This window comes from Malaclemys terrapin, chromosome 7, assembly GCF_027887155.1.
Source record: "Malaclemys terrapin pileata isolate rMalTer1 chromosome 7, rMalTer1.hap1, whole genome shotgun sequence".
Classification (NCBI taxonomy): domain Eukaryota; kingdom Metazoa; phylum Chordata; order Testudines; family Emydidae; genus Malaclemys; species Malaclemys terrapin.
Genome location: NC_071511.1, coordinates 24,446,898 through 24,473,619, shown reverse-complemented (window position 1 = coordinate 24,473,619; position 26,722 = coordinate 24,446,898). Strand labels below are relative to the sequence as shown.

Below are 26,722 nucleotides of genomic sequence, written 5' to 3'. Positions count from 1 at the left end.
TTTTTTACATTTACATTTTCTGCCTGTGATGTGATATACAAAGAATAGCAGGCAAGTGGTACTGCAACCGTGTCAAAAAACCAGAGAGCAATCTTTCCACCAACTGAAACTAAGTCCACTATATTTAGGTATACGCAGCACCCACTTTCCCAAACTCTGCATGTGATTGATTAACATTTGATATTTTCATTCTTTCCTCTCCTAAAATCAAGGCAAGCAGTTACTGTAGAATACAAAAAAAGTTTTTTAATGAAAGTATGCATTGTATCCTAGATGTCTGGGATCTGTTTCATAAGCAATATATGATTCTGAGTGATCCAAGAACACAATCACATGAAACTATGATAAAGTTGGTTATTATGAAGCAAAACTTGGACTGCATTAGTCACCCACAATCATGTGCTCTCAGTTTAATAATATCAATGAATGTTAGCAACAGTGTCTTTTCCACTCCCTCCCTCTGATGGAAATGAAGTTTAAAAAGACCACTCCTTAAAGAAACAATGAGAGTTCAGAGTGGCTATTCCCTATCCCTAACATGAGTCTTCAGAAAAAAACAAGCACAAGTATGTAACATGAAGTCCTTTTGCTGAGTTCTAGCTGGACAATTGTTTCTAGAAGGCATATGCCTTGTAATTTGGCCGTAATTTAAGGGGTTTGAGGGGGGGAAGGGAAGACTATATATAGCAATCTTTGCATGATACCCCAATACTAATCAACACACATCTCCAAGTTGTAAATAAGACTGGCCGTAATTTAAGGGGTTTGAGGGGGGGAAGGGAAGACTATATATAGCAATCTTTGCATGATACCCCAATACTAATCAACACACATCTCCAAGTTGTAATTTTCAGCTAGAACTCTTAAGTAGCACTTCATTTTAGTTGCTTAATGCTTTTGTCATGAGTGAGAACTAGGGATTCAGAAGCAAGTTCTATTCCTGTAGTTCTGGGTGTGAAGCGTACTTTTCATTTTGTCTGATTTGGGTTTGAAAGAGGGTTTTCTAAAGGATAAAGTAGAATATCGTCGGCTTTTCACAGCATATTGCTACTGAGAGGAGATACATGCTTACAATAGGGTGTATATACCTAGACATACTACATGTACTCCTACTGAGACTAGTTAATCGCTCCGTATATGCGTTAATACTAGAGAGATCTTTTGCATTTTCTGCCTGTGATGTGATATACAAATAATAGCAGGCAACTGTTACTTTCCTCTACATATACACAGAGCTCAAGTAGTAGAGACAGAACTCAGATCCTCTTGCTCCAAGAATCCATCCTCTTCCAAAGGAGCTAAGAGAAATTTTCAGTTAATGAATAGCAGTACAGGTTCTGTGACACACATTTCAGCACTCCTGATTCCATCAACCAGATGGCAGTGGCATAGGTATTAGCCAGTTCAGTTCAATATTAACATTTAAGGACACATGGTTTTTGTGACATGTTTAGCACCATGCTATGTATATCATACATAATTTGTGATGAGGTTATTTTCCATCAATGGAACTTTAGGCAAAACTCCCACAAAGGTAAGAGGGGTCAGACCCATTGTCAAGGCTGGCAGACCCAAAGTTTCATATACCTGTTTGGTTTTGTAATTCCTAGTTGCAAAGTAATTCCATGTCAGTCTGAATACTGGTATGTCACATTTTATTTCAAAACATAATTCAGTGTTGTCTTTTGTACACATAAATTAAATAAATGTCAGCAGCCCAGAATTACAATACAGTACATTACATTTCATGTGTTGTTATAGCACCTTGGATCCCAAATACTCTGAGCAGCCCTATAATAACAAACCAATGTGTGTACGGCAATGGAAGAACACTGTTTTTTTAATTAAAGGAGCACATTTCAGTTTGAGGCTTTCATTGAACTGTTATAAACAAACAGTGATAAAAAATTATGGGAAAAAACTACTGAAGGAGAAAACAATAGTGATGAAGCTCTCCTCTCTACATAATGTCTAATTGTGCAATAGAAGGGCTGGTGAGGAAACATCCTAACTCAATAATTGCCAAGTAGAACAAATAAAAGAAACAGGATCTACTCTTGAATATAGTGTTGAAGTATCTGTGTGTATACAGTATGTATATAGTCACATAAACACACATTTACTAGTACAAATATATAGGTAAGGTATTTCTTCAATGCATACATTAGTATACTTGTAATAATACACCTCTACCTTGATATAACGCTACCCGATATAATACGAATTTGGATATAACACGGTAAAGCAGTGCTTGAGAGGAAGGAATCTGTTACCCAAGGCTGCAGAGCAGCTATGGAACCACTCTGTGGTTGCAACTGCAGCTTCAGGGTTGTAGCCACTCCTGCAGTCCCTGCACCACTTCTCTGTGGCCTGTGGATCTGAGTGGTCAAGGGACTATCAGAATTGTTTGTTGGGGATAGGGAGCACAGATATAGAGGGGCTGCCTGGGATCCCAGAATTTGCCCCACAAACTTGTACAGTGGAACATCAGTTCCCCTGCAGGCAGGGTTTTCTGTGGATAGGGTGGGTGGGACAGGATCCCCTTAGGACATGGCTATTTTTTTTAATTGATGCTATAAAGCCGTCTTTGTTTCTCATTCATCTTTACTGAGAGTAAACACAGAGGCCAAATCTGCCTAAGCACTGTGCAACCAGAGCAGCAAGGGGAAGCTGGGTCTCTGGCCAGTGTGTCTAGTTTACAAGAATCCTGCAGACCCCGGGTAGCCTTTCCTATGGCAGCCCAGCTCTGACTTCTATGGAGCTATTTTTGCTATTCCTTTCAGATGATAGCCGTTAGTCACTGGTCATGGGAGCAACTTCTGCTTGCTGCTAAAGACACCATTATCTGCCTGGGGTCTGCTCCTGCTCCCCAGTGAGAATTGGATTGGGCTCTTGATGCATGCCTGCTTGGAGCCTAAGGCTTGTCTACACTGGCAATTTACAGCGCTGCAACTTTCTCGCTCAGGGATGTGAAAAAACACCCCCTGAGCGCAGCAAGTTTCAGCGCTGTAAAGCCCCAGTGTAAACAGTCCACCAGTGCTGGGAACCGTGCTCCCAGCGCTGGTAGCTACGCCTCTCATGGAGCTGGTCGCTCTGCCGCGACCACCCAAGGCATGTTAAAGTGCTGCTGGGGCAGTGCTTTAGTGTTGCCAGTGTAGACTAGCCCTAACAATGCTCCTTCCACCCCCACCCATTAGGGCTTTATTATTACTATTATGTATATCACAACAGAATCAAGGCTGGGATCCTATTGTGCTAGCCACTTACAAAAAACAAGTAAGAGACAGTCCTACTTGAAAGGACTGACACTCTAACTAGGCAAGACAGACATAGAGGCACAGACATTTACCAAAGATCACACAGCAGGTCAGAGCCAAGCATCAAACAGCTGTCTCCAGCCTCATAGTCCAGCATTCACTCCACTAGCTTACCTATATCATCTAATGCACATTTATGGGACTGAAGGGATTCTGAGTGGCCATTTAAGCCACGTGGCAAGGCTGATTGGACTTGGTTTTGTAACTATCTGCACGCTTTCCCCACATTTTATACTGGCTTTTTGTGGGGAGAGGACAGGGAAGTAAGGGCAAGATGTATAAAATGCAAAACAGTTGTAATTAAACCCCCCTGTTTGCACATGCTCAAAATGTTATGAAACACTCATCTTTTGGGTTGAAATTTTCTGTGCTGGATCTGTGCTAAAGGTGAACTCTTTTGGAAAGTTTGAGCAAAAATCCCTTTCACAATTTTTAAGTTACAGAAGAATGAAAAAGATATAACATTTTTTTCCACTTTTTACCCCATACTTTTTTGAGCAGGACTTCAGCAAAAATAGCGTAAGTACAAAATATTATAAACAATTGATAAATCCTGCTGTTGAAAGGGTTGCTATATAGAAAAGGGAAAACCTCCTCCCAACCTGTGCCAAGGTCGATACACAATTAGGAATACAAATTATAGGGTGACATGCAGAGTAGCCTTTGAAACAAGCCCACCTCAGAGCTTCTATCATATGTAGTTCTGTGCTGTGCCAGCTTGTGCCCATGGTACATGGGAACTATGGGCATGCAAACTACCGTTTGGCATAGCTCTCCCATTGTCTAGTTTTCACTTAAAACACTAAGGCCAAGAGCCTCAAAGGTATTTAGGTGCTTAACTCCCATTGATTTCAGTGGGAATTAGGCACCTAAATAGCTCAGAGGAGCTGGGCCTAAGTAAATATTAGGCTAGATCTGGACATTCTTACTCAGTGCTTAGTCAGTGTTTGAGTTAATAACACTTTTATCTTTGCTTTGGGTGGTCTAATTCTACTTCCTAGCAGATATGTTTACATCATAGAAACAATATTGTTTGAAAAAAAAAACCCTTTAGCTTTATCTATAGATCATCCAGAATAACCTTGCACTTCATTATAATAAAGGTGTTGTCATTAAAAAATTTTTTTAAAGAAATAATTGGGAATTGGTATTTAATTTTATTGTACAGGAGGCAGGACAGTTTTATAAAATTATATTTATGATGTTTTAATAGATTTGTTCCCTCTGACACCTTCTAGCATCTTCAAAGTCAGAGTCATGTAGCAGGTATGAGTTTGTGTTTTAAAAAAAATAGTGTGTTGATATATTTATAAAACACATTAACAATGGGCCCAATGCTGCAAACGCGTACAGATGTACTCAACTTGAAATCAGTGGAACTACTCCTGTTAGTAAAGTTGAGTACATGTGTATATATTTGCAGGATCAGGGCTGTTGTTATCAAACTACTATACTTGGTAGATAAGGGTTTTTAATTAGGGGAGAAGGCATATATAGACAGCTGACTATACCCTTTAATGACACATATTTACAGTGAAAAATACCACTAAACTGGGGGAAATTCTGATGTGACAACTCCAAATAAGGTAGTCCTATTGATTCTTCATTGTCATCAAATGAGTCAGTAGCAAGTTGTAAGTTAGTGGAAGGGAGTGGTACGCCAATAAATTAGTCAGATAAAATGGGTGAAAGCTCAAGCCTTATTTGGTATCCCTAAAAACACCGTCTTATCTTAGATGTCCTTTTAACAATTCTTATTAGTAGTAGTCTGATAGCATCTAGAAATAACAAATGAAGATCAGGCCTCCATTGTGCTAAGCACTGTAAAATCACATAGTAGGACACAGTCCCTCTTCTAAAGAGTTTACAGTCCAAATAGATAAGATGATAGACCAAGAGGCTAGGGAGGAAGAAAGTATCATCAATCATCACCATCTCCATTTTACATATGGAGAAACTGAGATACAAGGGTATGTCTACACTGCAGTTGAACACCTGTGACTGGCCCATGTCAGCTATCTTGGGCTTGGGCTGTGGGGTTATAAAACTGCAGTGTAGACATCCAAGGTCAACAGACCCAGACCTCGACACTGCAGGTTTATAGCCCTGTAGCCTGAGTCCCCTGAGTCTGAGTCAGCTGACAAGGCAGCCACGGGTGTTTAATTGCTGTGTAGACATACCCCTTGTGACATTGACATTAAGGCCCTGAGCCTGCTTAGCTTTAACTACATGAACGGTCTCACCGACATAAACACCAGTGCATAAGTGTTTGCGAGATTAGGGCCTACATGACTCGTCCATGATCACACAGGAAGTCTGTGGCAGATGCAGGAATTGAATGTTGGTTTTTTGAGCCCCACCCTGGTGTATTAACCACAAGATCATCTGCCCTGTCTGCCAGACTTTTAATATGCCAGTTACAAATTTATTGTATTCACACATTTTTTTCTTTATGGGGATTAGATTTTTTCCAGTTTTTTTTATCCAGTTTGAATATTTATATTAAGGTTCAGAGTTTGTTTATGAGGGTTTGAAATTTGCCTATTGGGGAAAGAATTCATGATCTGACTCAGGATTAGTTATAGGGATTTCACAAATTAAGGTTTCAACCATTATTTCTGAGTGTACTGAGTCCTACTGACACTGGAGGAGTAAAGTTATTTATTAATTATTTTTATTACAGTAGCTCTGGGAGGCCCCAGCTGAGATCAGGACCCCATTGTGCTACACGGTGTAAAAACATAATAAAGGGGCCGGTCCCTGCCCCAAGTTATAACTCCTATTCTTTAAATAGCACCATTGGGGAACATAGCATTTCATAGACATATAAGAAAACAAATCCCAGTTCCAAAGAGTTTACAGTCAGAGGCCTCGTCTGCATTGAGGATTTGCCTGGATGACCACCACTGGTGGCCAGCCCCAGTATGGCTGCACGGGTACAAAACACTATTGTGGACAGCTAAAGCCTCTATTTTGACCTGTGGCGCTTACCCAAGCTTGAAACTGGAGTAAACTGCAATGTTGCAAATTATGGTTTGCAGCACTTAAACCTGTCTACACTAGGGGTTTTGCAAAGGCACAGCTATATGAGGGATGGCCACCAATGGCTGAAATTGTGGCAAAATCCTCACTATGCATGATTTGGAATCCTCATCCTGCAGCTTGTTCGGTGCAGCTGGACATGTGCACCCACATGCATGGAGCTCATTGCAGGATCAGTTCTATAAGCTATTGTCATTGTTATGAGCACTGATACTCCCTTAAAAATAATGAAACAGTAACTGGGATGTACACAAAGGTGTTATACTCCTTATATTACATCTACTGGCTTTTAATGGCTAGGTTATTTTACCATGTTTTATAACAAAGAATTTTACCGTTTTTTAAGAATATAAAACAAGTCATCAACACTTGCAGCTATATGCTACTTTGTTTTTATTTACTGCTTCTCATGCAAAGATCGCCAAGCGCTTTACTAACATTAAGGGTTCGTTTACACACTGTGCTTGTACCAATGTAACTGTCTGTATTTGATGTACATCAGTATAAGCGCATCCACACAATTAGACGGTTACACTGAAAAATTATATAAACTGGTACAAAAACCCAGCCCTAACAAATGAGGGCCAACAACTCCTGTGGTGTACAGCACTGTTATCCTCGTTTAATACATGGGGAAACTGAGGAATAGAATAAGTAACTCCCCAGGGGCCCCCACACTGACCTTGGCATTGTATAGTCCCTGCCTCAAAGTGTTTGCAGGCTATCCCTGCTACGCTAGCTACAAGCCCAACCTTTTCCCACGCCTCTTTAGATCACAAAATCCTGCACCACCCCTGGAGGGGCTGAGTTTATAGAACAATGCAGTAAAGTAATAATGCAAAGTGCGGGCGTTTCCCTCCTAGCTAGTTAAGAGACTTGGCACTAGCAGCACAGCAGGTCTCTCATCTCACTACTAGATGGTAAGGAAGCAGCAGAAGTTCTTCACGCCGCTGAAGGGGACAAAGACCCTGCTGGGGCTAGAGCGAGGTAGGAGGCGTTTTCCATCCCTGATTCCTAATGATATGATAAGGGGCTGCAATCACAGTCTGGGTTCTCTGACCTCGGCACAGCTGTGCTCACCTCTGGCCGCCTCCGGGGCCCAAGCCCCGTGCCCCGGACGGTATTTAAAGCCCGGGGAGGAGGCAGGCGCCTAGGCTGGGTGGGAGTACACACAGGTGAGTCCTAGTTGCAGCGGAGGGAGATGAGCCCGGACCCTGCCTGGGTGAGGCTGCTAACGCCGCTGCTCCTTTGCCCGCAGGTTTGTTCGCGTGCACTTGGCACTGAGCTCGCCGTCGCCTAGGAGGAGGGAGCGCGCCCGGGCGGAGTCAGCTCGCTCATCCCGCGGAGAAGGCGGGGCGGCCGCCCCAGCATGAGCAGCACGCAGGCGCGGGGCCAGGGGGCTCGCAGCAGAGGCTGGAGCAGCAGTAGCGGTGGCGGCAGCAGCCCGCGGAGCCAGACTCTCCAGTTTCGGCGGCTAGAGCAGCAGCAGCAGCCCGCGGGCCGCGGCGAGGCGGAGCAGCAGGCAGACATGCCGGTGACCGAGAAGGACTTGGCGGAGGACGCGCCCTGGAAGCGGATCCAGCAGAACACGTTCACCCGCTGGTGCAACGAGCACCTCCGCTGCGTGAACAAGCGCATCGGCAACCTGCAGAGCGACCTGAGCGACGGGCTGCGGCTCATCGCGCTGCTGGAGGTGCTGAGCCAGAAGCGCATGTACCGCAAGTACCACCAGCGCCCCACCTTCCGCCAGATGCAGCTGGAGAACGTCTCGGTGGCGCTCGAGTTCCTGGAGCGGGAGAGCATCAAGCTGGTCTCCATCGGTGAGTCCGGGCGGGAGCCCTGCCCCGGGACAGGCGCGCGCCCTAGCGTGGCCAGGGGACAAGCCGGCCTCTGGCTACCGCGGGCTGGGCTGGCGGGTCGGTCAGGGGCTCGCCCACCCCGGGCGTGGGGTGTGTCGCTCGCTCTAGCCGGGCGGCCCTTGTCTCTGCGGCGGCTGGCGCTGCTCTTGGGCCGCTCGTTAGCTCCTGCTGCGGGCTAGAGCCGTGGCGTTCACCGCCAGACTTACGGGCTGCCACAGGCCTCCGGCCGCTGACCCGAGACCACCTGGGGCTGGGAGCGCCCTCCTTCCGGGACTGGAGCTGACCCTGGGCAGGGGAAGGGCTCCTTCTGGGTGGGAGGCTGAGCTGGGGTGTGGCGGAGCCTGTCCCCGGTGGCTGGGTGGGGCCCTAAGGAGGAGCCCAGCTGACACTCCCAAGGCAGGTGTGTTTGGCTCTGAGGGCGGTGGTTGCCAAACCAGCTCATCTGGCTGCCTTTCCCTAGTGCTGACTAGAGACAGCTACCAAGGCAGGGGACCTTTACCAGGGTCTCTAACAAATCTGTGGTGTGGCTCTCGGTGTGGGGGAGTTCTGGCTAAATCCCAGGGTGCTCTGGCACACTTGTACTGCCTTACATGACTCCGTGAGACATGAGACTTAAACCCCAACTTTGTCTACCCTCAGGGCTCTGGCCTGCCCAGAGGTTGGCTAAGCCTATTCCTATCCATTGGGAAAGCGAAGACTGTCTGCCTTGTTCAGGAAGACAGGATTTGCTGTGCTGCTTCTGTCCTGGCAGGTAGAGCCCCTCTCTCTCAGCTGCTGTGATTGGAGTGCTTTGCAGGGGTTATGCTGGTAACAAAAGTCCCACTGCTGATTCTACTGCAAACAAGCTAAGGCCATCACTGATCTTTCATTTGCTTGTGATAGAGTATTAACTGGAGAAATACTACAGAGCAGACCTTTGGCCCTTATGACGTGAAAGCAAAGGAACAGCTGTTCTTGAGTTGTGACTATAGCTTGGCTGGTACACTCACCTCTATACTGAAGGGTGCCTGCATAGGCAGTGTTGCTCAAGACTTGGGGTTATGTGCCATGTTAACACTAAGGTGCCATATGGAACAGCCTCTGACATGCTCCCTTCTCCTCTCAAGGGCTTGATAGATGTTCCTGATGCCAAAGTTGATTAGGCCTTAGCTTGTGGTCACTCTCCAGATGACATGGTTGTAGGCATGAAGTGCCTAATGGTTTCCTTGCAGTTCAACACCAGAATGGCCATATAGGGTTAGACCAATGGTCCATCTAGCCCAGTGTCCTGTCTTCTGACAGTCGCCAATACCAGGTGTTTCAGAAGGAATAAAAAAAAGCCATCAAGTGATCCCTCCCCAGTCATCCACTACTAGCTTCTGGCAATCTGAGGCTAAGGACTCCCAGACCATGGGGTTGCATCCCTGACCATCTTGGCTAATAGCCACTAATGGACCTATTCTCCATGAAGTTATCTAATTTATTTTGAACTGTTATAGTTTTGGCCTTCACTACATCCCCTGGTAATGAGTTCCAAAAGTTGACAGTGTGGAGAAGTACTTATGTGTTGAACTTTCTGCCTATTTTAATTGGGTGACTCCTGGTTCTTATGTGAAGGCATAAATAACACTGCCCTATTCATGTTCTCTACACCATTCATGGTTTTATACACTTCTATCATATACCCTCTTATCTCCAAACTGACAAGTCCAATTTTTAAAAATTTTTCCTGATAGGGAAGCTGTTTCCATACCCTAAATTTTGTTGCCCTTCTCTTTACCTCTTCCAATTCTAATCTTTTTTGAGATGGGGTGACCGGAACATGAGATGTAATGTTCACATCCTGAATACAACATGGATTTATGTAGTGGTATTTTTTTCTCTGTTCCTTTCCTAATTGTTCCGAACATTGTTAGCTTTTCTTTTTGACTGCACATTGAGCAAACATTTTCATTATCCACAATGACTCAAAGATCTTTCCTGGGTGGTAACAGGTAACTTAGATCCAATCATTTTGTATGTGTAGTTGGGATTGTTTTGCATTTATCAACATTGAATTTTATCAGCTATTTTATTGTCCAGACACCCAGTTTTGAGATCCCTTGTAACTCTTTGCAGTCTGCTTTGGACTTACAAAATTACTCACCTCACTGTTTATCCCTTTCCCCAAATCTCTTATATAATCAACAGCACTGATCCAGTACAGATATCTGGGGAACCCTGCTATTTACCTCTTCCAAGTCTGAAAAATGACCATTTATTCCTACCCTTTGTTTTGTGACTTTCAACCAGTTACTGATCCATGAAAGGACCTTTCCTCTTATCCTATGTCTGCTTACCTGGCTTAAGAGCCTTCAGTGAGGGCCCTTGACCTTAGACTTTCTGAAAAGCCTTTGACACTATCTACTGATAGTGTGTTGGCTGTGTGTGTTGACTCTCAAAGAATTCTGGTAGATTGGCAAGGCATGATTTCTCTTTACAAAAGCTGTGATGCTTCCCCAACAAATGATGCTCAGCTCTGTCTGATAATTCTGTTCTTTATGGTTTCTATCAGTTTGCCTGGTTCTGAAATTAAACTTACTGGCCTGTAACTGCCAGGATCACCTCTAGAGACTAGAGGGGCGGGAGTTCAAACTTAATTCTGTATTCAATAGAATTGACCAACCAGTGATCATAAGGTTAAGTTTTATGAACTGTTCAGCTCTTGAAAGATAGAGGTCTGTCTTACCCTTGTGAGCTATGAGTAGAGGACTCCTGTCTTTTGGTGATGGTCTGCCTGAAGGGGGACAGGGAAGAGTTTGAGAAAGAGAAGGGACTGAGTGGGCAGGGGTGAGGGAGGGAACCCATTGAGCCTATTCTAGGAAACGCCTCTCAGTGAAGCTTATTGTGAAGGAGAAATAGGTGAAAGTTGTTGGTGGTTGACCACTCCTTCCCCTCCATTATAGAGCTTAATCTTCTGAAATACTCAGTAATTCTTTCTGGGGCATAGCTAGTCTCTTTGAAATGTGGCCTAAAGCACATTTTTCTTAAACCTCTTACTTATGAGCTACACTTAGTGTTTAACAAACTGCTGTAGAGTTAGCCAGCAATGCTGGGAGTTCACCTTCACTAGGAACAAAGGTGACTTTGGGTACGTCTATACTTAGCCGCTGGCTCGGCGCCAAGCAATCGATCTTCTGGGATCAATTTATCACGTCTTGTCTAGATGTGCTAAATCGATCCCGGAAGTGCTCGCCGTCAACACTGGTAATCCTGCTCCGTGAGAGGAGTAGGCAGAGTCTATGGGGGAGCCTGCCTGCCGTGTGTAAACCCGCGGTAAGTACCTTAAATTCGAACTCAGATACTTCGACTTAGTTCTTAGATCTTAGGTCGAACTGGGGGCTTAGTGTGGACCAGCCCTAAAATGCAAGTTCTAATGAATTTAAAATCCTAAAGAAGATAACCATTTGCTTTCAGATGAGTTAGGTTGAGTTTATGGCTTTGTCACATGAAAGCAACAAACTGCCCTGGTCTTCTCTAGGATTTTAACTTGACTTTTTTCCTGTAGTGAAGACAAGGTCTCAAATCTGTCAGTTCTCAAGCTCACTAAAGGGACAATGTTGCCTCAAAAGTGATCAAACCAGATAATCTAAAATATCAGGCTGACACTTTATGACCAACATAAATTCCTCAACTGAACAAACTTTGAAGTCTCAATTGCCTATTGTGTGGTAGTGATACTTCACTATCTTTAGTAAATGAACATTGGGAAAACTTCACTTTTCTGGTTCCAAAAGTTTAGTCGAATATGCTGTTTTATTTAAAAGGCTTCATAGTTGTGTATGGTTTTTATAGGAAACCTTTTCAATAAGACTCATGAGTGTAATGAACTCCATAACAAGGAACACAATGATAAGACAAAGGAAAGAACAAGATTAATTACTTGGGAGTTAACATACACATTTGGTGACTCTAAAATTCTACAGCTTGCTTTAATTAGCATCATGCTTGAGTGACTATATGGTCTAATATGTAGATTATACTGATGAAATCTGCATAGGATCTCAATTTGTTGGCATGCAACTAAAACATAACCTTTCAAGCAAGAGTGTAATAGCCATTTCATAAGAGTGACTTCCAAATGGATAACAGTTCAGGCTTAGTCACAACTACTGGTTTCCAGATGTGAATGTATTCATATGCCTATAATGATCCTGCTGAAGATGGATTAATCTAAAAATCCCCCACCCTGCTCTAGCTTCAGTGAACTGTGGGTGAAGTAGGATGAATAAGGCATCTTGCACAAGGTAAATGATGCATCTATACATTCCCTCTCTTAAAGGAGTGAGGAAATCTAACTTCAGTATAGAAGGGACTTGACTTCTAAATATCAAACTCTTGCGCTTATTTAGAGTTAGGACTCAATGTTACTCACTGTTCTAACATGGAAAGTCCATAAACTAAAAATGAGTGTTAAAACTGGGCTGTATGGTGCCCTTATTCTAAACATCATATCATCATTATAGCAAAATATTAAGTCTTTTATGCCTGGTTGCATTTTTAATTGGAAACATAAGATTTTTATTTGGCACCATAGCTTTAGTGCTTTGCAGACCTACATAGCCTACTAGGTAGGGGAAATGGTTAAAGAAGCCATTAATTATTCACTCATTAATTTCTGGTAATTGTGCAAAAATAACTGATGCTTGAACTTCACTTGCTGAGATATCATCTTTCCATCCTACTTTCCAGTGGCTGAGGGTTAAGAAACCTTATTGCAAACTGAGTTTATTTTGGCAACCAGCCTCCTCTAAAACTAAGCAAGCTGCTTCCCTTCTGTTTTGTAAATGTATTCCCTGCCCTATCAATATTATACCTATGTTTTTGTCCACAGGAGCTCCCTTGAGAAACATGCTAGCTTGGAGCAGCAGTGCTCCAGTGAACTGACTAGTCTGTTCAGGCTCAATTTTCATGTCTCCTTACTGATGTTGCACTGTGCTGCAGCAACACAATTCACACTGCAAAGTTCTACCATGTAGAGCAGGGGTGGCCAGCCTATGGCACCAGAACATCTGGCTCTTCAGAAGTTAATATGTGGCTCCTTCCCTAGGCACAGACTCTGGGGCTGGAGCTACAGGTGCCAACTTTCCAATGTGCTGGGTGGGGGGGGGGGGCGCGCTCACTGCTCAACCCCAGGCTCTGCCACAGGCCCTGCCCCCACTCCACGCCCCCCAGCCTCCTGCATGCCATGAGACAGCTAATCGGGAGGCGAGGGAGGCACTGCGAGCTGATGTGGGGTCTGCTGACATCGTACTATGGCTCTTTGGCCATGTACATTAGTAAATTCTGGCTCCTGCTCAGGCTCAGGTTGGCCACCCCGATGTAGAGCATCATATGCAGGATACATAAAGACCTTAAAATCCCCAGACCTGTCAAACTGTTCTACAGCTTAATGTTCTTAATAGATGAGACAAGGAAGCATATGCATTGAGTTCAGAAAATGAATCTGGGCTATGGACCCTCAATCCCTTTACCTGAACTTCATGGTCCATCTCCTTTAAGTAGTCTTCAAGCCAGATCTTGCTTGTATCGAAGTGCTGCTGAACATTTTACCCTAGCTAAACTTAGCAACTTTGATTGTATCTCTCCTAAAGAGGACACTCCAAGCAGACATTGAGGTCTAAAGCAACTGAGCTGACAGAAGCATAATGTTGTCTCTTCTAGACAAATGGTAGCCAACAAACTAATACCTATTAACTGAAATCAGTTTTTTACCTCAAGTGTCAAACTTCAGACAGCCTACTAGTTGCATTCCTGCACTAAAGTGAAACCAGCACTGGGGCAAACATTGGCCTTAAGGTGCAAGCCCAGATCTATGCAAATAGACTTCCTAAATAAATCTAATGCTAGGCTCTAAAGCACAGAGCTTGCAGAAATTGGGTTGAGCTACTCAGGAAAACTACTGTGATAGCTGCTACAAGCTGATCTCTGCCTGAAGATACTTCACCAAATCTTTCTGACTAAACATTTATTGGGGGAGGAGTATGACATTTGTCTTCCAGATAACTCCTAGAATGTCAGCTATTGTGTTGCTTATGATGTGCTGATTCAATATTCATTGTACCTCAGCAACACTATGGCTGTGTTGCCTTCGCAAATGCATGAGGTCATTTGTTTTGCTTAGAGTGTCAGTTTGAAGTTTTGGGTGCATTCTGGTATGTATTGGAGGTAGAAATTAAAGCCTGTTGGAGGGAGCGGTAGAGGGTGTGTTGACTGGTATGGATAAAGTGATGAAGAGTTTATCCTAAGGTTGCAGGAGGATACGATCTGCTACATTTAGTGGCAGTTAATATTTTGGGCAATGTGTGCTATGCAGATGCATGCAATTGTGCTGGGTGCCAATTACAAAATGCTGCATAGCAGGGACAAAGAGTGAGGGGTTTAACTCCAAGCCTTGATGAGACTGGTTAGATTTCTTCATCCATGGGAACCAGAACTGCATTAAAACAAAAGCTTGAGCAAAAGTGTCTTGTGGGGCAGTCTGCTGAGACTGGGTTTGTCAGTAATGACTATAGGAAGCTTTAACAGCACAGCAATAGATGCTGACAGGTCAAATTTAGGAGAGGGGAAGACTCTAAGGCTACATCTACACTACGGGGTGGGGTCAATTTAAGATACATCGAATTCAGCTACGCTATTCGCATAGCTGAATTTGCGTATCGCAGCCGACTTACCCCACTGTAGGGATGGCGGCAAAATCTACCTCTGCGGCTTCCCGTCGACGGCGCTTACTCCACCTCCGCTGGTGGAGTAAGAGCGTCAATTCGGGGATCGATTGTCGCATCCTGTCAGGACGCGATAAATCGATCCCCGAGAGGTCAATTTCTACCCGCCGATTCAGGCGGGTAGTGTAGACCCAGTCTTAGTGAGTTCCAGTAATCAAATTTAACTCCACTTAACAGTTTACACTAAAACTGACACAACTTGGCATCAAGTTGCCAGGATTAGTGATGGTAACAAGACCACTGAAACTTGGGCTTTGTCTTGCTGCTTAAAAAGGAATCTCGATCACAGGATAAATAACATGTATTCACCAGCCCAGTATGAAATCTTATTGGAGACAAGATACTGTAGCTTAGCTGAGAGGCATAGTTGCCTCAGTGTAAACTACAAGGAGGTGGCCTCCAAGACTTTACAGTGACTTCTTTACTGAAGAGGGTTTTTTACAGTGAAGACACAGGCCTGGTGAAACTAAGCAGATACAATTTGTTTTTTAACACTGAAGTACTCTACAGCTACTGCTGTAAGCTTTCTGTAGCTAAAGCTTCCCATATCTCCTTGTCACCAGACTTCAACCCTAACCTGAAAGGGCCATTAAAGTTAGAGGCATTTGTGAACCTTGATGGCCTATTAAAACCAGTAAATAGTCTTGGTGCAAACCTCCCCTCCCCCCAAACGAGCTTCATAAATATTTCTTACCCCCCACATATAATATACACACTAAACAAGCACCCGTGTGCCATAGTGGTGGTTCCTGTCCCACAGGACTGGCTGGGATCAGCTCCCTGCTTCCCATGTTGAGCTGCATGGAGTCACAATTACCACTCACTCAAACTAGGCTTGGCTGGCTCCCCATCATGACAAAAGGTAGCTGGACCAAACACAAGTAGCGCTGTGACCCTGTGCACCAGGGTGCAGTGCCTGGAGCAGGGAGCTGAGCCCAACCAGCCCCATGGGACCAGAACTGCAGGAGCTACTACTGCAGGATTAGTGAGGGCAGGACCCTTTGAAACACTTTGACCCAATTTTGGATCACGTCCCATGGGTTGAGAAACTCTGGCTTAGTCTGTCCATGTCATCCTCTCCCTTGACTAACCAGGGTCCTTGTGAAAGATCGTTTTCTATGAGGAAAAGGATTGCACAGTGGCCCTTCTCCCCTCACCATAAACTGACAGTCAATGACAACCTCTATTTGCTCAGTCTTGTGTGTCCACCTGGTGTTGATGCACTCATCCTCAGCTGTTAATCAAAACTTGTATGTTTTACATTCTATTGCTTGTCTCTGAAAACTATTTTCCCATCCAAAATGGACTGCACAAAGGTATGCCATAGCTGGTTCCACACCCTATGGAAACTACTCTGAAGTGCAATGCTAGCTTGGGATCTAAGGAACTCAAACAGTAGGAGGGAGAATCTCTGCTACTTGGCCCACAAATAATGAAGCAGACACAGTGAACACTTGGGTATTTGATTTAGCTTGTGTATTTGTAGCATTATGGAGTCTTGTTAGCTGTAACTAAATAGCCATGCAATTGTGTTGGAGGACATATTTATCACATGCTTGTGAATGTTTCCCACTGTGTGGTTACCTGTGACTTCTCAGTTTGTGAGATGGTGGGTTTACAGAAATGCCATCGATGGCATGACAACAGGGGCCCCTCAAATCTGAGTTGCTTTTAAGATACTTGAACAGAACAATCAGACTTGTATAATTGAACTCCAGACAGAAGAGACCAGATAACATACATATGAGCTAGTAGCTAGAGTTCAGTGCCAGTAGACCTAGAATAAATGTCAGTGGCTATTGCATCTACAGGGTTAAACTCACTGTACCCATGACTCCTGGTAGGCTAACCAGAAAATGAAACTGATTTTAAAGACCCCTCCTGGGCACAAGAAGAGTAAGAAGACTTTTCAGCTTGTCTCCTGAATGGTGTCAGTCTCATTTCCTAGGGATGGGCTACCACAAAGGGGGAAAACTGGGACAGCAGACAAAACGGCTTATATTCCTTTTGTCTTCAAGCATAGCCATAGCTAGCCATGCAGTAGGTAAAAGTGGGGACGAGTCCCTGCTACTTCAGATCCTCTTCCTATAAACACAAGTGGTTGGACTTCAGGACAGAATATCTGTTGGTGCAAAGCCAAATGTGGGATCTTGTTACATTCTGCTATAAGATGTTTCAAATCTTACAGAAAAAAGTTGTCTAGCTGAGCTTCACTTACTGACTTGGAGGACTGCTGTTCTCCAGTATAGAAGGAGGTGAGTGCCTCTTTCCCCTCTGCTTGTGACCATGGGGATCTGGAGTGCTTTCCTGGGAGCAGTGTCTCAGGCTGAAAGCTGTGACAAGACCCTCTCTTCAAGGAGAGTTCACGTTTAGGGCCCCATTACTTTAAGCCTGCAAATCTGAAGTGAATCAAGACATTGAAAAGAGTTTCCATGTACATAAAATTTAAAGGAAACCTCTTGCAATAATAGAAAATCTAGTAGCATTGAGTAGCTAGTCAAGCACCTATTGCTTGTCACCAACTGAACAAGGCTACCTATTAAAAACAAATGGCTATTTAGTCATAGAAATGCAGGACTGGAAAGGACCTTGATAGATCTAGTCCAGTTCACTGCACTGAAGCAGGACTGAATATTACCTAGACATCCTCTGACAGGCTTGTCTAACCTGTTCTTAAACCTCCAGTGACATTCCCCAACTTCCCTAGGTAACGTGTTCTCCTTAACTAGTGAAGATAGGATACATAGTAATGGGCTTAAATTGCAGCAAGGGAGACTTAGGTTAGACATTAGGAAAAACTTCCTAGCTGTAAGGGTAGCTAAGCACAAGAACAACTTGTCACCTGTCTCATTGTAACAACCTTTTAATGTACTTGAAGACTTATGTCCCACCTTGGTCTTCTCTTCTTCAGACTAAAAAATCCTATTCTTTCAATCTTCTCATAGGTCATGTTTTCTAGACCTCACATTCTTTTGTTGCTCTCCAATATGTCCCTCTTTACCAAAGTGTGGTGCCCAGAGCTGGACACAGTACTCCAGTTTTGAGGCCTGATAAATACAGTGGAAGAATTACTTACATCTTGCTTTCAATGCTCCTGGTAATACATCCCAGAATGTTTGCTTTTTTGCAATGCTATTGCACTGACTCATTTAGTGTGGTCCACTATAATCCTCAGGGCCTTTTCTGCTGTACCTTTTCTTCCTAGTTAGGCAGTCATTTCCCATTTTGTATTTGTGCAATTGATTGTTGCAAAATATAGTGCTTTGCCTGTGATATTAGTGAATTTTCACTTCAACCACCTTGTAACAGTGCTTAGACTAGGTCAGCATGCAAGTCTTGCTTCAGCTCAGTCTCTTATGAAATCTAATGGCTACCATCAACTAAGAACTTGTCTCATTTAAAACTGCAACTCTAGGATTAGTATTCTGAATCAAGATGAGCAGCTGTGCTAGAGTAAGTCTCTTAAGCCTTGCTTGTATTGCTAGGATTTAATATGGGGACTTTTATAATGTCTAAACTTTGCTGTTTCACAAGCAAAAATTAGGACACTTCTCCACTCTTCCTGGCTTCTTACAAGCAAGAGGACTTCAAGTTTTTTAGCTTAAATATGCTGGATTCTAAACTTGTGAAATATATCTTGCATTTAATGCTTAACTATAGCTAGTGAACAGAACTGTTTGTGGTCACTGTCTCCTTCAAGATTTGAGAACCAGTAGTTCTCATTTTGACATGTAGTTTCTAATCCTTGATTGGCAGTGGAAAATTGGTTTCTCTACTTTGAATGAAGAGGCCATTAAACTTGAATAATTCATCAGAAATGACATACCTATGCTAGTGCTGTCAAAGGCTGGCTTAGTGCTTAACACTGACTTACATTAGCTCAGTAGTTGGACTTTGCTGCTGAGGTTTCATATATACTGCTTGAGTATTTTAATTTAAACAATTTTAATAGATTATAGTTCAGGCCTTAATACAGGTTGTCAATTCCAAACTTAATTTTAAATACTATAAAAGTTTATTTTTTTACATACATTATTTAACCAGCTAGAGTGGCAGTCCTTCAGGAACTCTTGACAATTGATATCTTGGTGCACATATGGGCTATTAAGGTCTCACTGCAGTTATGGCTCTCTGAACCATGGAGCTTCTGAGGGAAGCAGTGTAAATCAAATTCTGTACTGAAAGCCTGTCACTGAAGGCAGGGGGCAGGCTGGCTATCCCAGGTAATTAGCTTTCCCAGTTTTGCCACTTTCCTTTAGAAGTAGAACTAGGAAGCAAAAGCAGCTGGCTTAGCTCTAGGCTTGTGGGGACCTTTGCTTTAAGTGAACAAGCGGTCAGCTCTGACCTCTAACAGTGGTGGTTTTTGTTGCGCTGAGGATGTACCAACTGCCTTTCAGGTGCATGCTGATTAGAAGAGTGTGCCATTTAGACTTCATCTGTAGGAATGAACAGCTCTAGCTGTTTCTAGACCTCTGCTGCCTTGTCTGCTGTGTACTGGAAAAACAGACAAGTAGAGCTCCTGTTGCCATGGGTGGGATTACTTCTAAAAACCACTTCCTGTCACGCCCTTTGTCATTGAATAAACTGACTTGGTTGCACCAAGAATGCACTGATAAGCTGCATTCCAGCATACACCTCCTGTGAACAAATAGAACAAATTGGTCTAGAAGCTGCTACTGAATATAGCTCAAGGAAGTTACAGCCCTAACTTGCAACAGTTACACCAGATCAGTGGCATACTAAGTATGGACTGCATGTGTATGGGGTGGGGGGTTTTGTGTCTTCACCACAGGCTGTCAGAACAGCTTCCAGCTTTCACATTGCAGTTAAAAACCCAAGCTGCTCAGTTGAACCTGGGTGGAGTTGGGGACACTTTACAATTTAACTTACGGGCTTTTGATATGCTATTTCCGTAGCTGACTATGAAGCCACCCTCTTTGCTAATGTGTGACTAACACGTTTACACCCCATTTTTATATATACTGATTTAGGTAGATACAGGTTCAGTTAATTACCTGTCTCAGCAGTGATTTATTGAGGTTCAAATATCCATCCATCTTAAAAGTGACCTCTTGTGCCATGTATGCATGGCACAAGCACTGACATGAGCAGTTTAACTTTAAGGCTTCCAAATTTAAGCTAAGGTAGAGGATGACATACTGCCAGTGAAGCTGGGACAGGATACACTGAGGGATATGTCTACACTGCAGTTAGACCCCTGTGGCTGGCCTGTGCCTGCCAACTCAGGCTAAGGGGCTATTTAATTGACATGTAGACACTTGGGCTAGAGCCTGGATTATGGGACTGTCCCAGAACTCAGGCTGGAGCCTGAGCCCAAACATTCCTTTAGCCGAAGCCCAAGTGGGCTAGCGCTAGTTTTTAATTGCACTGTAGCTATACCTTGAGTGGCTCAGGGTATAGCATCTTAAGCCTTGCTGTCTGTACTCTAGCACCCACCTTAAGAGCCCTGGTCAGACCACTTCAGATTATCCAGAACACTCCTCTGTCAGCTGCTCTCCCTTTGTAGCCTACTCATAAGGGGACACCTAATATTAGTGTTTCTAAGGCTATTTTTAAAGAGCACTATTATGCTACAAACCTGGCTCAAGCTAGTCTGGAAGCAGTGATGGAAACTGGTACAAAATCAAACCAACCACTTATCTTCAGGATAAAAATCAATAACTTGAGTTACTTTAACTTTTCTGGGAGAATTAGGCTTGTGGGAAAGTAGCACCTAGCACACAGGAGAACTTGGTTTTGTATTGCACTCCGAGCTAGTGAAAGCCAGGGAGTTCATTGAGTTGTGCTGCCATTTGAGAAGCAGTTGAAGTGATTAAAACTCCAGTCACCACAGCACTACTGTACTTGGTCCTTATCTCCCTTCCATGCCTGATCCTAAAGCCAAATGCCAGTTAAATTACAAAAACTCTGCTAGCTATAGACTAAACCTCTTCCTGGGAGAGGCAGTGGCAATTACAAATCTTCATAAACATCACATCTTGCCCTTTGACTGAACTTAGATATATCTAAAATGGAATACCATATGGCTGGTACTAGTAGCCTTAAGGCTGGCACAGGGCCCAAAGAACTAGGACAACTCCATAGTTGTACATAATCTGATAATTGATGGTCCAGCCAGCTTCTCTTCTGTCAACCCAGCATCATAACTGGGTGCAGGTCAAACAGCCTGTTAAGTTGATGAAATGGTGAAATCACAGCTAGTGGCTCTATGCTGATGAAATCTTAATGAACAGTAACTTAAAACATCATAACCTGATGGCTTGAAAGCAAACAAGGGAGTGCCAGCACAAGCCATTACTTTATGGCCTGAAGACACTTATCTCTAAAACTGGAATATCTTGTACACCTTACTTTACAGCAAAGCTTCAGGGCCTCTGTTGCAATATACAAATCTGGGTGTGGACCATGTCCACTTTAGCTTTTAAGTAAAGATATTGCCTCTCTGCTATTTGAAGGCCGGCACCTGCAGTAAACCTGCCCTCCAAATGCTTTTATAGTAGCCTATTTTGCTATTTGCACAGGGGAAGATACTAATTTAAATCCCCTATTTCTCTTCACTTCCCCCAAGCTTTAGTGTATAGTGGTAGACAACCCTGACCTTGGTGCTGTCTTAACTAGATTATTAGTGTTACACGGGCATTACTAAACAAGCTAATGACTTGCAGACATCTACCATTCCGCAGACAGGAGCACGTGTGCCTCCTGAACTAAGAAATTTCTCATGAACATTTACACGAACTCTGCTACCACTTTTTATTCACTTAGTGTGCCAGAGCGCACAATATGCTAGCTGAGGGAGATGCTGTTAAGACTACTGAGCAGGGTCCAAAGGTGCTTAAAAGCTACTGGTACAGACAGTGGTTTAGCACATCAAACAAATGCCTAGGCTTTGAAGTGAACACCCCAATTTGGGAAGCTCATACATAAGTTTCCCTTTCATACACCTAGTCAGAGGATGGTGGTGTGGGTTTTTTAAGCACACTTCCCTCTCTGGCTCTGAACAACTAATCAGTAGAATAAACTACTCAGTTGCTACAGATTAGGTTAGACAAAGCACTTAATGCTTCAAGAGGCTGGACACATGGCTCCTTCAGAGCTTTAGGAGAGTGTGAATGAATACAAACCATCCACCTTACCCAGTTTAAATTGTCTGGACTGTACCTTAGCTAAGATCTTAAGTACAATAAATGCAGGCCAACAAACCTTTAAGATTATTCCTGAATAAGGAATCAACAGATGCTAGTAGTGAGCTGCCAGGAGGCCCTGCTGCCATCACACTTTACCAGATATGGAATAAAATGGAGGACTTTTAAAAGGGGAGACTCCTGTCTAGCAGTGTGGGTAGGTGCTCCTAAAATGGAATGATGGCTCAGGATATTGGATGGGATGTCTCTAGACTACTCCTATGGCTCTTCTACCTCTAGAGAAGATGGCTCAGGCCACGCTGATCAAATCAATGAAATAGAAATTTATGGAGATATCCCATCCCCTAGAACTGGAAGGGACCTTGAAATGTCATAGTCCAGCCCCCTGCCTTCACTAGCAGGACAAAGTACTGATTTTTGCCCCAGATCCCCAAGTGGCCCCCTCAAGGATTGAACTCACAACCCTGGGTTGTGATGCTCAAACCACTGAGCTATCCCTTCTCCCCCCCAAACTCTAGAATGCACTGACTCTAGAATCTGCTTTCTGTGATATACCTCTTGATTGCTTCCTAATCATGGTCTGTAGCTGATGTGCAAACTGTAGCTGCCAGTAAGTAATCTATGCTGAAGCTGGCTTTAGAAATTGTCTGCATTGCATGTGCTCTGACACGTGCTGAGTTACCCTTCTATCCTGCTGAAGGGAAGTTGGCAGCTGCTATTTTCTGGTGTTGGTAAGCACCTGATAGCTAGCTCTACAACAGAACCAACTAATGTGGGATTTAACTTGCCCTGTAATTTTTAATGCTAGTCCATTCATTATGCACTTCTGGACTAGTGTTAGGTTTTTCCAATGAGCTTGAAGAACAGGAGTTACTCTTCAGAAACATTATGGGGGTTCAATGTTCCTGATTTATTCAGTTAATAGAGCAGAAAAAATTGTCCAGCTGCCAGCCCTGCAAAGTCTACTCAGAGTTGCAAGTCACATTCTCTTCTTGCATGCCAAAGATTCTTGGAGGCTAGGATAAACTATCCCCTTGGTGATACCTGGCAACCCTACTAGCTTAACAGAGGCTGAACAGGGTAATTAACCTTGGAACATAAACAATTTGGGATCTAAGAGGGAATAAGAGCCAGCTTGCTTTTGCCATTATGGATCCCACAGTGAGTTTAAACTTTAAGTTGGCAGACATGAATCAAGCAGCAGATCTGAGTTGGAAGCAATGGATTTCTTTGTTATCTTAGCATTGCTTTCAGTCTTCACTGAGCTGCTAGCACATACATGCATCTGCAGACTTCTTATAGCAGTCTCACTAAATAGTGTGGCATGAGATGTTAATTAGGCAAAGATTGTAATGGCTTTGCCTAACATTGCTCTACCATAGTACTGGCAAGCTGGGAGCTCAACATCTTAAAATAGGAGGAACACTTTACAACTTTCTGCACCACAACTCGGAATTGAGCCTGAATTACACTAGGAAAACATGTTTTAAGTGTGGGGGGTGTAGGGAAACTATTCAATTTAAATGTCCACACTATTGGCTGAAAATACATTCTCTGGAGTGGGGAGGAAGCCTAAATATTTAATTTTTAATTAACCAGTTTATTACACAAATATAGGCGTTAACAAGCTATGGTCTTTTTTTTTATACTGGAGCTACAGAGAAATCGCAAGCTTCTGAAACTTACAATTGGACAAAGAAAGTATTCAGACTGAAACATACACCTAAGGCTAAAACAGACCACCCTGTTCATCAGCTAAAGGATATTTGCACCATATGTGGATGGTGTCTCCACCTAACTAAATCTGCCTGGCATATGCAGGCAACAGTGTTTGTGTGTTTGGGTTTTTTTATGCTTTCAAAAGTGTCCCTAAATTCTTTGTCAAAGTGGAGTAACTTATCTCCACTTAACTGAGATGAACTTTGAAAGTCTCTTCCAGCATGAGATGTACAGTCAAAGCTGAAATTTGTGGACTCCAACGAAGTAGACTGGCCTGTGCAGGCCAGCACTAGCCTTGTTCATGTTTACGGGATTATGTAAAATAACGTCTCCTGGGAGAACATTCAGACCCTTCAACCAAATCTGCATTGATGCAGTAGTTAACTAACATGGATCCTTAAACCTAATCTCTAGAATTTACATTTGTCTGAGTGAAACAGCTGAATTGAATGCATTATAAATATGCATTGCCATCCTTGAAATTCAGACTTGGTTTAGTCTAGGAACACTCCTCATACACGTGTGTGTACACCCCATCTTTGAAGTTCTGAACCACCTTCCTTCCCATTCATGATGAAACTTGCTGATGCAGAGCTGGATCACAAGTCATGTTAGGACCTTGACTTTCCTGAAGATAGCATCTTAAAACTTGCACTAGTAGCCTATGTCTAGGCAACAAAGCATTGTACCAACTTAGCTAGCTTCCAAACTAAACAATGGCTCCTTGAGTTACTGCAGCCTTGGTGATGAGTTCTCCTCCTCATTTGAATCCAATAGCAAATGAAATCTACAAAACTGGCATACAGGCCAGTTGCTTTCAATAAGGGGTCCAGGGCCCCCTGGGGGGCTGTGAGCCAAGTTTCAGAGGGTCCTCCAAGCATGGTCAGCATTAGATTTGCTGGGGCCCAGGGCAGAAAGCTGAAGCCGGGGGCCCTGAGTCCAGTCACCCAGGGCTGAAGCCAAAGCCTGAGCAATGTAGCTTCACAGGAGCCCCTGTGCCATGGGGGGGGGGGGGGCAAGCAATTGCCCTGCTTGTTACCCCCTAACACTGACTCTCTCTCTCTTTTATATACAGAAAACTAGTTATTGTGGCATGTGGGCTATGGAGTTTTTATAACCTGTTGGGGCAGGGGGCCCTCAAAGGTTGTGAACCACAATATAGGCTACTTGCACCTCATTTTAAGGTGCCAAAATGAGCCCAGGAATACATAACTATAAAATACATGCTTTGTGTGTAAAAGCAAACAGTCTGCTTGTCTGCAGCTGAGATCAGGCTCTCTACAATGTCTAGAGAATTATTGGCTATAATGAATTGTATCCTAATTGGCAAATAAATGCAGTAATATTAGCCCTTCATAGAGCTTGGATATGGTAACTTGCTCAAATTCAAAGTACAGCACAAATGTAATAGTGCAGCCTTTAGCGCTGGAAGAATAGAGGATCTTAGATCCTATCATTGTGCTGGAGGGTGAAGGTGGCATTGCCTCTGGATTAATTCTAAATGTTTAGCAGTTGAATCTTGTTCCACTCTGGAGCAGGGCACTTCCCTGACCTCACTGTCACCAAACAGTCACCATTAAGAGGCTCTTTTGCCTTATTACCACAAATTAAGTAATTGGCTGAATACAAACTGGCAGAGGAATGGCTTCTGAACACTAGACAAAATGCTCTGAAGGACAAGTGGAAGTTTGGCTAGACTAATAAATGCAGAAAAAACTGCTATTCAAAATAAAAAGGACTACCTACTGCATGGCCAAAAACTAACCTAATGTAGTTCTGTCTAAAAATATTAACAAATGGAGTTGCTCACTAGCATCTAGAGTTTTTCAACCAAGTATCAAATTTTTACCAAAAAGTCACCTTTGAACCAGTTCTCCCTTCCCTGCCCTTTTTTAAGAACTAGCTTAAAAAGCTCACCATGTACTTGATAAGAGATTTTTCTCTGGCAATATAAAATCCTATATGTAATAGAAACTCATGTCTAAACTACAGTATATTCTGTGGCCATTTATCCTGCACATATAAGCATTAAACAGCTGTGGTTAATGTGCCCAGAGCTATAATAATCCCATATGGCCCTTCTTAAGGTGCTTGGAGACCACCCATGCAGAATGTATTCCATACAGATTCATCACTGCTATCCTTGTTTTTGGAAGCTTCTCAAAAGGGGATTGTCTGACAGTGGCCACCATGATCAGACAAGTTATCTGGGCTTTAAGCCAACATTCTTATTCCTTATGTTAGCAACTTCTAGTTGAAATTACATAAACATAAGTGTCATATGCAGTATGCTAAATATACAGATCTTAAATCTCAACTGTGCAATGGAGAAATGGGAATACCTGTATTTAACTTGGTGGGCCAATGGAAGTACTGCTGCTTCCTGTGGTGGTCTGTTTGCTCTGGTTATAGTGTCAAATGTACAGAACTATGCTTCAAATGACTTCAAGTCTGGAGGGGGAGGGGGAATCACTTTGTACCTAAAGAGCTGGTGAACACTTGAGTTTTCTGCCTTGTTAAGGCTCAACCTTCTTAAGCATGTGATACTAGAAGCTGTTTAGTCATAGTGACAGTTGGGATTATCAGTGTTATTCTGGGGGAAACTCGCTAAACTGAATACTAGTTGGCTCAAACACCGGAAGTACCAAAAAGTCATAGTAGAAATACAAAGCAGCTTTCTAAGGGCTGGTCCACACTAAGCCCCCAGTTTGAACTAAGATACGCAACTTCAGCTACATGAATAACATAGCTGAAATCGAAGTATCTTAGTTTGAACTTAAAGGTACTTACCACGGGTCCACACGCGTCAGGCAGGCTCCCCCGTCGACTCCGCCTACTCCTCTTGCAGAGCAAGATTACCGGTGTCGACGGCGAGC

At 43.4% G+C, this 26,722-nt stretch overlaps 1 protein-coding gene across 5 annotated transcripts in view; it reads left to right on the top strand.

Annotated features, from left to right (window-relative positions):
- FLNB (filamin B) overlaps window positions 1–26,722 on the top strand; it is a 136,213-nt gene that overhangs the window by 21,598 nt on the left and 87,893 nt on the right. For 2 of the 5 annotated variants that reach the window (XM_054034969.1, XM_054034967.1), the window contains exon 1: window positions 6,771–8,179. In XM_054034969.1, the coding sequence (XP_053890944.1) occupies window positions 7,729–8,179 (451 nt within the window). In that variant the 5' untranslated portion in view covers window positions 6,771–7,728. Of the gene's footprint in view, window positions 1–6,770; window positions 8,180–26,722 lie in introns of those variants that run through there. The other 3 variants (XM_054034965.1, XM_054034966.1, XM_054034968.1) reach the window with 3 other exon arrangements.